The sequence below is a fragment of the Gadus morhua genome, chromosome 20, assembly GCF_902167405.1.
Source record: "Gadus morhua chromosome 20, gadMor3.0, whole genome shotgun sequence".
Classification (NCBI taxonomy): domain Eukaryota; kingdom Metazoa; phylum Chordata; class Actinopteri; order Gadiformes; family Gadidae; genus Gadus; species Gadus morhua.
In genome coordinates this window covers 13,889,347-13,901,835 of record NC_044067.1, presented here as the reverse complement: position 1 = coordinate 13,901,835, position 12,489 = coordinate 13,889,347, and the positions used below count along the sequence as shown (strand labels likewise).

The window sequence follows — 12,489 nt, the reverse complement described above, 5'->3', positions numbered from 1 at the left end:
TTAGATCCAATTCAGGTTCAGGCCACTGAACCTGAATTGGACCTAACCCTAAGCCAATGCCGTTGAAGTTGCATTGAGATTTCATTTACAAAAACTGCAGCGCTGAAAAAACAGAATGACCATAGAAAAAAACATAAAACAAATAGACTGACTCTTGACCTGAGTCAATTGTGACTCAACCATCACCTAACCATCTCCATTGAAGCCACCCAGGCTTAAATAGACAAACCCATTCGGTTAGCTCCACCTCTGAGCTATAACAAGTTATTTATTAATCATCCTAACCAACCAAAACACAAACAAAGGTTTATTATGATAATCTCATAACATAATATCAACACAGTTCAACTTCATTTATATTATACCGGTATACTACGGGGGAACAACCGGCATACCTGTCTGTTAAAGGGACTCTTACCTTTGTTGCATTTTTACACTTTTTTTGGATAAGGTTAAATTGGTATTAATAAGGTAATAACACTCTAATATGCAAGACAGACCCACCAGGAGTAAAAACAAACAATTATTTTACTCTCATAATATTTAGTTAAAACTTCAACCAATAAAATTCTTCGGACCGAATGACCTTATTGGCCGACAGACCTGTCTGTTTGCTGCATGGATATATAACGTTTTCCGTCTGCTTCTTGTGGCGCATTCGGGCCCGCGTCATCAAGGCGCGTCCTCAACTAGAGGGTTTGTTTTGATTCCACGGCAGACAGTAGCGAGTAGCGACTGACGATGGCAGACCAAAGTGGTCCACGGCGTACTGAAACTGCACCATTCAGTCCGATTAGGGGACTCATCTCGGACTCAGACTCACAGAGTTACCCTCCTCTGGAGCCTCAGGAAGACCTCCAGACTGTTGGCCACCAACTGCACCATTCAGTCCGACAAGGGGACCCGATTCGGCCTCAGAAGCCAAGTGGTCCCGCTCCCCTGGATGATTCTCAGGACCTCCAGACCGTTGGCAACCAACCGCACCACTTAGTCCGATTAGGGGACCCGTTTCGGACTCAGACGCGAAGTTGTCCCGCTACTCTGGAGCTCCGGGAAGACCTCCAGACCGTTGGCACCCAACCGCACCACTCAGTCCGATTACGTGACCCATTTCGGACTCAGACGCGACGTTGTCCCGCTACTCTGGAGCTACAGGAAGACCTCCAGACCGTTGGCACCCAACCGCACCACTCAGCCCGATTACGGGACCCATTTCGGACTCAGACGCGACGTTGTCCCGCTACTCTGGAGCTACAGGAAGACCTCCAGACCGTTGGCACCCAACCGCACCACTCAGTCCGATTACGGGACCCATTTCGGACTCAGACGCGACGTTGTCCCGCTACTCTGGAGCTACAGGAAGACCTCCAGACCGTTGGCACCCAACCGCACCATTCAGTCCGATTAGGGGACCCATTTCGGCCTCAGACGCTACGTTGTCCCGCTACTCTGTTTGTAATGCTCATACACCTTTCTTATACTCAGTGGGACCACTGTCCTTCAACATGGGGCCTCAAAACGGTATCACACGAAGCCCATAAAATTACAGTGAGCCACCTGCTAAATTTCTTGTTTACTAGACCCCTGGTAGATATTATGACCCCTGGGAGTCTAAACATAACCGATGGGAGTCTAAACATAACCCATTGGAGTCTAGAACTTTTGTACTGTAGCGACCCTGGGACAGTTAAATAGTTTGTGTGTTATGTGTTACATTATATTTCGTTGTCCGCTATGCCAGTTGTTCTATGTGCATGTATTGTAATGTTCTTCTTGTCAATCAGCGTGGGGGCGAATCATTAGGTCAGCTGGGGGAGGGCCTTGGAAGAACAGGAGGGTGGGGGCCTGCACGCGAGTGAGACCGTGTTGGGGGTTGCCGGGGTAACCGGGGTTTGTTTTGTGTCGGTTTTCTGCCGTTGGTTACAATGTTACGGGTTTCAGTGACCTGGTTTTGGTTCATTAAAACTACCTTCAACTACTAATGACTCGACATCATTATGTCACCGGCGAGGTCGTTACAGTACTCTAAAAAATAACGCTTAGGGGGTGGAGCATTGGAGGAAGGCGGGATGATTTGAATGTGCTGTAATTCTCAAATGCAACAAAGGTATGAGTCCCTTTAAGACTTCTTCGCAGTGAAGCAGAGAATGGTTAGAAAATCCCTTTTTACACTTAACTCACTCACTCATTTTTTTTTTCATTCTTAGAATAAACACATTAAAGGTCCCATGGCATGCTACTTTATGGATGCTTTAATATAGATATAAGTGGGCCCCAAACACAGCATTTGAAGACGTGCCCGAAATTCAGCCGTGGTGCAGAATTACAGCCACCACGAGCCAATCGCACATTGAGCTTTCCCCAAACGCACCGTTTCGATGTCTGAAGCTTTAATGCAAATGAGGAGGAGAGAGGTGGGTCAAGGAGGAGGGTGGGGGTGTGGCCCTGAGCAGCTTGCGGCCACGGTACCATGCGCTCTGTTTACAGTGGATGGATCGCAGTGGTGAGGCGCACACAGCCTTTGGCCGTGTTCTGTAAATATTCTAGATCATATTCATCATATTATACATAGATATAAAAGGCCAAAAGCTGTGTGAGCCTCCAAACGATATTATGAATCTCAAACGACTGCGTCGGGTTCTCGGGTTCTCCACTTCCACATCAATCTGAAGTAGACTGAACCACGACATGGAGGAGAAAGAGATCCCTTTCTCCTCCATGTCGTGGTTCATGTACTTCAGGGAGTCAAAGCCAAAGTTCCTTTCCCCCAATTCCTTCTCAACCATGGCTGAGAAAACCCCCACTACGGGTCTCGACGTGGTAATACCAGAGACGAGAGTCCGAGTTATGCGCCATAACACCAACAGCAGAACGGTTATCCAAATAACAAAGAAGTGTACAACACTTGCGTTACAGTGTGTGCAATCACACACTCACACACACACACACACACACACACACACACACACACACACACACACACACACACACACACACACACACACACACACACACACACACACACACACGTGGCGCTCGCACGGTCGTACCACATTGGCGGGCCAAATTCTCTGGGCGGGCAAGGCAGAGAAAGGGGAGGTGGCATCTCCCCTATGACGACATACGGGGAAATTCCAAAGCGAGGCGTCAGAGCTTCGTTTTCTAGCTACTGGGGGAACATAGGTAGGCTAGGGGGACTCATAATGTTAGAAAACCTCAGAAAGTGAAATTTTCATGCCATGGGATCTTTAAAACAAAAACATACTGAGACACAGTCATGGGCGAAACCAGTGTACTTATTTTTCGTTCTGTTTGTGGCTGGCATGATTACCGTTTAGGTTTAGGTTGATTATATCTTCATACTTCTACTAGGCTACTCTCTACAAAATAATAAAAAAATAGTTTTCGCATTTCGTAAGTATATATTAATCCTGGTCCTCAAGCCGTAAAAATTGCGCCTCACGTCGGCTCGGATGCCAAAGTAACATTATTAATCAATAAACATGCGTCACTTCACTAAATTTGCATTGATTTATACTTCATAGTGATGCCAAATAGACCACAAGAGTGGGACGTCCATACAACAATATAACGGACAAGAAACAAATACATCAACTATTAAATCAACTAACTCAACTTTTCTGTAATAATTGAGAATAGATATTTAATTTTTATATTTATTTGATACATGTTTAAAAACTGTTCTGCTAAAACTAGTCTTAAGCCATCCTTTTCAGTCCGGAATTGAAAAAAACACAGGAAAAACGAAGCGTTTCAGATGATAGAATAATGTGATTTGTATTTATATATATTTTGCATTTACATTTATATGTTTACTGTGGGACTAATGCAATGGATATTTATTAAGAGTTGATCGTGGAGGTTTATGGAGAGGTGATTGTCTTTTATATTTAACAATGACAATGCGATCGTCAGTGCGCATGCGCGTCTTTCAGGAAGTGATAACAGCTTTCACCAGCTGATAGCTAGATTGTCAACATTGAAGACTGCTGGCTCTCGGTTGCCGAAACGAAACCATTGACAAAGGTAAGTGATACTGTACTTTAATTAAATCATGTAAATCGGTTGAATGTTTTATAAAATAAAATCATGAAAACAAATAGCAGAAGAAACCGAAAGGCTCTGACCTGTTTCGGATTTCTCAACCTAATCGACCATAACGGAGTCCATTTGACACCTCAGTTACATTAGGGGCTTGATGATGGAACTAATGGATGGAATAACAACCGGATCCAGAATGTATTCTGAACTCATAACGTTACAATAGCAATAACAAATCAAATAATCCACGATATCCAAATGTATCCGCAGTCATGCCATTTTCAAATAGCCATCCATCATCTGGAGACCAGTATCAAATGCAGCAGCATCTTTACCTAGGATTGGATGCTCAGCTGTACAATCGTGTTTTAAATCAGAATGTAGCTCAATGATTGTATCTAAACAAAAATGGTGCCCCTGCTCATTGCAAAAAACGCACTGTGATTAACATTACTCCCTACTTACTTTGATAAAGTTACGTTGAGGAAATACAGCACAGAAAGTGAGAAACATCAGTAAGGTTTTTCCCGAACAGTGAGCTTGTAGGCCTACCCCTTTCTTTCAAAGGCTGTGCGTGTGTTGCATGTCAACACTGTATCCCTACTTCAACGATAACATCACGCGTCTCTGTTGGGTCTGTATCCACTGTCAAGCAAACCAATCCCTGATGTTTTTTCATTTACCTTTACAGAGTTATTTAAATGTATTCTAAATTAAGTTGGTGTAGAAGAAGTGTAAGGAACGCACTGGCCTTGAGGGTAATTGTTGACTTGCTTTGACTCACTGTAACTTAATGCCCTAACACAATCTCTTCAACAAACATGATTTTAGAACAGGGCTGCAGACTTATTAAATTGGTGATATAGCAAAAGGAATTACTCTGTTAATGTTCATTGTGAATAATATTTTTGTAAATTAACTGCATCTTACTATATTATGCTTTTTTAACTTCAGTTAAAGAAGTACAAGTTGAAGACCCATTGAGGACGTTAACAAACCTTGAAACAAAAAAACACTTCCGAGACCCATTCCAGAAGCTACCGTCCCCTCGCCCGCCCCAACCAGCAGGGAGAAGGCCCAAGCACCGTGCCGTCTCCCTTCTCCATCACTATGAGCTCCAGAGGCAGTGGAGGACGCACCAATGGCACGCTACCGCAGACCAAGATCTGCCAGTTCAAACTGGTTCTGCTGGGAGACATGGCGGTGGGCAAGTCCAGTCTGGTGTTGCGCTTCGTCAAGGGACAGTTTGACGAGTTCCAGGAGACCACTATAGGAGGTTAGTGAAATAAACAGCCTAACTTGCACATGTATATATATTCTGCATATTTGTGTATCTGTTTGTAGGAGAAGACAAGAAAGTGTTGTGTTTTCTAGTGATGAGGATATGTCTTCAAGCCGAAAGGCTTTGGGTTGTAACCCCAATGTCTGCAGCTTACCTTTAGGCATACTTAAGAAGGATGTTGGGCCCTTGGGTGTTGCTTAATGACCTGTATTTGTATTAACTGAAAGTAGCTATACAAGTGTCTGTGTCTGCTAAATAGCTAAGTAGTTGCGAGTAGTTGTAGTGGCTTTTGGGGTTGTTCCATAATGGATGATAACTACTCAGTAACCATATTTCTCATTGGTCACAGCTGCATTCCTGGCCCAGTCCGTGTGTCTGGATGACACCACGGTGAAGTTTGAGATCTGGGACACGGCCGGGCAGGAGCGATACCACAGCCTGGCTCCCATGTACTACCGGGGAGCTCAGGCGGCCATTGTTGTCTTTGACATCACCAAGCCGGTAGGCGTTTACTCGCACTTATTCAAATAATGGTTAACGTCCGCCGACTGAAGAACCAAGGGAATATTGACATATTCTCCATCCAACCATTTCAATCTCACTCTGGAATATTCTGCTTTGGTGCAGGAGACGTTTGACCGAGCCAAGGCCTGGGTGAAGGAGCTGCAGAGACAAGCTAGCCCGAATATCGTTATTGCCCTGGCAGGGAACAAGGCTGACCTAGCTGAGAAAAGACTAGTGGAGTATGAGGTAGTGTTCCTTATCTTCCTGTAATGTGCTTTGACTTGGCCGTGTGCAATAAAGTCACTACTTTCCCTTTTGTTGACGATACGCATAAACCCAAGTGCATATGTTTTGAACTACAATTATACAGTCTATATGATCCTGTTATTATGGTCCTGCTTGTCAAGGCAACTGATTCAATGCATAAATTTGTATACATTGAATCAGTAGTCTAATGTATGTATTGTTGATATAATCAACACTAAATTACAATCTTATTGAAAACATTTCAGCAATTCAGATGGGTAATTAGAGGGCAATTATTACACAACCAATCTTTATCTCTGTTGACTACTTGGATATCATACATGTTTTTATGTTTGTGATGTTTTGAAATCCCTTCTAATGTTTTTTGTTACGTGATTTTTCTGTGATTTGTATGTGAAATAGGAAGCCCAGACCTATGCTGAAGACACTGGCTTACTCTTTATGGAGACTTCTGCTAAGACGGCCATGAACGTTAATGAACTCTTCCTGGCCATTGGTAATTTCCTTACTTTTTCTGACTGATTTAACACGCAAGATAAAATATGGCATTATCATTGATCTATAACCATTGTCTTCTCAGCTAAAAAGATGCCAAAAACAGACACCCAGAACCCAACGCATGCAGCACGGCACCGTGGAGTCAACCTCCAGGACCCAGATGCTCACTCGAACCGGGCCTGCTGTGGTGGAAACTAGCTTTAGCTCTGACAACCCAACCATCCATCCAACCCCAAACAAACACACTCACACCTAGCCGCACCTCCCACAATACCTGTCCCTCTCAATCCCCTGAAACCCAGCTCACCTTCAACCAGCCTGCAAAACCGGCGAGGCCGGGGTGAAGTCCCAGCCTCCACTCAAGGCCCTGCCTTGCCACGCCCCTGTCCCTGCCCCGCCCTCCACCCTGCACCCTCGTTCTCCGGGCCACTCTTGCCGATGGTCTGCAGAATGGAAGAAGAGAGTTTGGAGACTTGGAGGCAGGGGGCAACTCCTTACTGCATGCAGAGATAGAAGAGATGAAAAAGAATAAATTAAAAAGAGACGATGAGAAGTCTTGATGGAAGACTATCCTAAAAAGGAGCAGGAGATGTTGGTGTTGAAAGACGGTGGTGCAAGCTTAGTGTAGTACTTGGCACTAATCTTGAATGTTTTATGTTCTCTGCCCTTGTCTGCAGTCACTGTCCCATGTGTTTTTAAAGGGCCTACATCCTCGAAAGATGAAATGAAACCCAACCGGCTGATTGGGAGATGAATTTCCAGCCGGTTTTGGTTGAGTGATTGTTTGATTCTTTTTTTTCCGCTGCTCATTTTCCTCTAATTTAGCAACGCTTGGCCCTGTTATCCTGCACCATGCTCTCTTCCCTCCTCACTGTGTAGCACTTCATACTGTGAATAATCCCCAAATCCTACTCCAAACAATCCTGTGTGGATCTCTATTAAGTCGTGTACATGTGCAGTCCCATATCCAAGCATACACTCCCAATAAGTCAAATATTTATTTAATTTATTTACCGAATGTTCTTAGTGTTGGGGGGGGTTGAGGCTGAGAGACTGGTTAGCACTGGTCTCTCAGCCTCATCTGCAACAGACACCATAAATCAAAACTCAAAATAGCATTAATATTACTGGATACACACATTCAATTGGGTTTGTATAACGATACACTAGCCTGAAACTGATACCCATGTAAAACTAAAGCTCATTGGCCAACACATTTACCTGGCTAAAATACCTTCAGTAGGTTTTTGATTACAGAATGGGCTATACATGATCACAAAACCAGTCTTGTAGGATGACGACGCTCATTAATCATATATATCCCACTGTCTAACCATAAAGGGAAATTTAAACATGCCTCCTATTATCCTGCTTATAAGAGGATTTTTGTGTTCCTCATCTTAACCAGCGTCATAAGGATCGTTCTTGGTAAATAATTGAACTAGAGATCATTGTTTTTTATATATTTACTTTTTTGTGCTTGGTTTGCCTCCCAAGGCTTCTGGGAAGAAAGTTATGAAATGAAAACAGAAGTGCCTCGTCCCAAGTTTTCCTAATTGTGAAACATTTTTGGGGCTTCTCTCTGAGGCATGTGTATGTAGGGCTCAGTGTAAGGACACCATCTCTCTGACAATGGCTTGTATTATTAACCAATACTTTGGCACATTTTCATTAGGCTAATGGCTCTTTGTATGGTTGTAAAAAGGTTTGTCAAATACACTGTTCTGTTACCGTCTACTTTAAATGAAGGTGTTTTTTGATTTTACCAGAGCACAGGTAAACCAGAAATATATCTTTTATGGATTTAAATAAGGTATAACATTTATTTCCACAAATGTAAAATTCTTGGAAAAGATTATTTGGCGAAAGCATTTAGTTCTGCTGTCATGCATATTAGAAATTAAGATGCGTTAGTTTTGTTCAAAAGACAGCAGTGTCCCTGACTAATATTTAAAGGTTTGGTTTGCATTTCTTTCCCAGGACACTTGAAAAATAGCTTCATCATGTAAAAATGTTTAGGGAAAAGATATAGGACTGAGTATTTCATAATCATGATTGCAAGCAAGTTCAGTAATGAATAAGTCATGTGTAAGGAAGGTGACATAAGTCAAAATGGTTTTCCTAACCATTTCAACATCAGCAACCAATGTTAAGTGTTGTTCAATAAAGCAGTTTATGGTGCCATGAGCACAGAATGCTGCATGCTTCTCTCATTTGGCTCACAAAAGAACTCCTTCACTTAGCCTCGGATAAGATTCTTTAATTGATCAGCCATGCTGAATGTTGAATGTGTGTCACATTAGTTGAAATAACATTTTATTCAGAAACAATTTTCACTTTAAATTGTTTTGTGTAACCCACAAAAAGGTTGTGCAGAAATTCTTAAACTTAGGTTTAAGAAAATCTATTCTCTGAAAGTCTTTAGATGGAGTAAAAATTGTACAAGTCTAAAAAGTGGCATGTTCTGCCAAAATAAAACCTCCAAATAAAACATGCCCTTTAACCTTGTTAACTAATTGGAATAAAGCCCTGAACCTCTGCACGGATGACTTATAGAACAGCTTTCTTTGACTACTAAATATTTCCTTGCATCATGGTACAAAAGCCAGCACATATATAAACTAGATCTATGCTTTTAAAAACCTGTATAAAAAAGTAAGACATAATTGTACAACGTGAAGGGACAAATTTACAATTAATTATCAACACCACTTGTCTGACAATGATCCGTTACTTTAGCTCTCATTCTCGTCATCATCATCCACTGCTGCGTAGATCACCTGGTTCCTCCGTTTGATCCTGGGGGTCACACCCGTACCGCCTGCTGTCGCCTCGCTCTCATCGCTGGTCCGCTTGGGAATGCGCACCACCGGCGTCTCCTCTTCCGCATCATCACTGGCCCCTTCTTCACCTCCTGCCGGGGCTGACTGGGTGGGAGGGGGCAGGCTCATGGGGCTCAGGGCGACGCGACCGGCAGAGTCGCCTGACTTGGGCTCTGGCAGGACCATGCGGCCCGAGACGTGGACTGTGCCTGACGGAGAAAGCAAACCTTCCTCGCCAGCTTCACGTTTCGTTGAATCGCCAGCGCCTGCGGCCACCTGCTTCCCCTCTCCACCCACATCTTCTTTAACTTTTTCTTCTTCTTCCCACTCGTCTTCTATCGTGATCTCGTCTGGATTACAGGAGTTGGACAGCCCCGACGTGTCTGTTGGATACTCGCTGGGTTCGTCCGCGCTGCCGTTGCTGTGGGCATCGTCGCCGTCGTCGTTTTCGCCGGCCATGGCCCCGTCAGCTCCTCCGGGGTCTAAAAGGAGCTGGGCCTTCTGGGCGTAGAGGTCTGTGAGACCCAGGGTGGCGCATAACTCTGTGGTCTGGGGGTTGGTGCTGCAGCTGGGGACGGCCCGGGGCTGGGGGTTAGCAGGGTCGTAGGCCGGAACTGTCCGGCTGAAGTTATCCGGGATGGCCAGCTCGCCGTTCATGTCATCCAACACCTGCATCATTTCCGCCTCAGAGGGTGAAAAGTTCCACCTAATGCGAAGACAGACCGTCCGACATGAGTGTTGGTATGAGAATGATGTGGCGTACAGATGATATTTTGTTTGACTCATTATTGACCTGTAGATCATGTTACATTGGTGACTTTGGTTACTTTACTAATGGTTACCTTTGGTGGAGGCCGTTATTCATCGGGGGGTTCCAGGGCTGAGGAGTGGTCTTCTGCAGACCGTTGGTGGACTTTAGGATAGCAAGCCACTCTGGGTCATACTCCAACCCTTCAGCGGAATCGGTTCTGTCAGGAAACTCCACAACCTGATAGAAGAGCACATGCTCACCTTTTAGTGCTGCACTTGTCATGTCGGGAATAACACGCCTCTGTGTATCCCAATTCAAAACTCACCTGTAAGAACTCTCTGTGTGGCAGGCATTTATCCAAAGACAGGAATTTTGTTGTTCGTGAAGAACCACTGGCCTTGGGCTGCAGATGGATGGTACATTTTTTGAAGATTAAAAAGACAATATATCACTTTCCTAAATGGACATATCCCACATGCATTAAAAAAAAAAAAGGTTGAGAGGCAGCCTGTTCTTACTGCATGCTGCATCATGGCAGCAAATTTGACGTGAAGATGTGCCGAGAACCAGTAGCTGGGCTGGAGGTGTTCAAGGAGCTCCGCGGCTGCAGGACTTCCCAGTGTGTTGGTCTCCACCTCTTGACGGAGAAACTTCTTCTTACGCAGCAGCTCCTGTGTGCAGCCGTAGTTATAGATTCCACGAGGCCAGTCGTGGCTCATGAAAATATCAATGGGCATTTGGATCTGTACGGGAAGAGATTAGGACAAAATTACTTTTTGTACTAAATTATTATTTTAAATCGATGAAACATCTTCATGGACAAATGGTCTTATGAGGTGCAGCTGTGAACGCCACCTGTTTGAGTTTGTAGACATCAATGTTTCGTATGTGGTAAACACTTCTTAGAGTATCAGGGCCGTAAGGAGGGAATTCATGGTGTCCTGCGAGAATACACAACAAAACATTGTTGCTAGAATGACCAGCAACTAGGAGCACACAATACTTAGACTAAGCAACATATAAAACACACCCTTTCTGTAGTCATGTGATTTGAAGATTCCGGAGGCGCCACCGATTCTTATTCCTTTGTAACGGATTATGCCAGCATATCCTAAGAACAAAACATGAAATCTAGCGAGTCAACGAAGGCAGTACTTTTGACAAGGGAACATTCATTACATTCACTGTGATTTCCCACCCACCTAGATAGTAAATGTTGGGGGCCACCCAGCCTCCATAAGGCAGTTCCTGCAGATGATTCGATGCTTCGTGGTTTCCCCCAATAAAGATGGTGAGGACTGGAGCCTTTTTCTCTCCAGAATAATATCTGCAAGTGACAACGATTAGAAGATCAAGAGACGATAATCGTGTAGTGACTATTAATCTGATGAAATTGCAAAACTGTTGTAGTACTAACTTGTAGAATGTCTGCATCGTCCTGTACTTGGCAGGCACTGCCATGCACTTCATGTCCCCCTCATTTCGCACTGCCTGAAAGTCCCCGCAACACAGCAGCAGGTCCACTTTCACCCCTTCCTTTTTTTCCAGATAGCCAATTGTCTCGTAGATCTTGTCCAGTTCACCATGGCAACAGCCTTCTACTGCGATCCTCATTATTGACACTCGACCTTTTTGTCATCAGAGGAAAGAACAGTCATTCGCAAAAAGCCACCAACAACCGATAAGTAATTATGGCTTATATGTGGTTTCCTGGTGCAGACTTTGGTTAACTGATATACGCTTAGAGTATTTCGCAATATCTGTGGATGATAAGACGGTATGTATATGTGCATGTGTATTACCAAAACATAAGTATAACATTTTATATTATATCAAGATACAATAGCTATGGTTGATTGAATCCTGGGGACCACACGACACACGCTTTCCTAACCACATTTGGCAATAATAAAATAAAACAATAGCACAAAACAAAAACAGCTAACCAATTTAGTACTCACGGTGCAGACTCAATTGAGAAATAGGTTTGTCTCAGTGTGTCTGGATATAAAATTAGAAACTATCCTTTGACAACATGCTAGTTTGAAGTAGGCTAATCCCAAACAGAATGAATTTTCCCCCCTTGCAGGACTTGTTCTTGCACATGCGCAGTAGTTCACACTTTTAGGTAAATGTATTTTAGAACCATGGCAGCATTTTCCATTGCACAACAAATGTACAATGGTAGCCCATATAACTTTTTGCACCCTATTGGTTTGAAAAACGATTACTTCAATTACTAAAAAACTACCATATTATTGGTTGCATGTAATTTTACACGTTATTAAATTTGGCGAATCTGG

General features: G+C 43.6%; 2 protein-coding genes across 2 annotated transcripts; one reads left to right on the top strand and one right to left on the bottom strand.

The window, feature by feature from the left end:
• Positions 1 to 3,925: 3,925 nt before the first annotated feature.
• rab5b (RAB5B, member RAS oncogene family) lies at positions 3,926 to 8,813 on the top strand. The gene is made up of 6 exons (XM_030342651.1): positions 3,926 to 4,047; positions 5,017 to 5,338; positions 5,694 to 5,845; positions 5,972 to 6,094; positions 6,518 to 6,611; positions 6,696 to 8,813. The coding sequence occupies exons 2-6, from the start codon at positions 5,173 to 5,175 to the stop codon at positions 6,809 to 6,811; spliced, it is 651 nt and encodes a 216-aa protein (XP_030198511.1). The 5' UTR covers positions 3,926 to 4,047; positions 5,017 to 5,172; the 3' UTR covers positions 6,812 to 8,813.
• dbr1 (debranching RNA lariats 1) lies at positions 7,405 to 12,470 on the bottom strand. Its single transcript, XM_030342650.1, has 9 exons — positions 12,148 to 12,470; positions 11,604 to 11,814; positions 11,389 to 11,513; positions 11,217 to 11,297; positions 11,042 to 11,127; positions 10,705 to 10,929; positions 10,512 to 10,589; positions 10,278 to 10,423; positions 7,405 to 10,141 (listed from the first exon to the last, which is right to left on the bottom strand). Exons 2-9 carry the CDS (start codon positions 11,798 to 11,800, stop codon positions 9,349 to 9,351), a joined length of 1,731 nt encoding a protein of 576 aa, XP_030198510.1. The 5' UTR covers positions 11,801 to 11,814; positions 12,148 to 12,470; the 3' UTR covers positions 7,405 to 9,348.
• Positions 12,471 to 12,489: the final 19 nt, after the last annotated feature.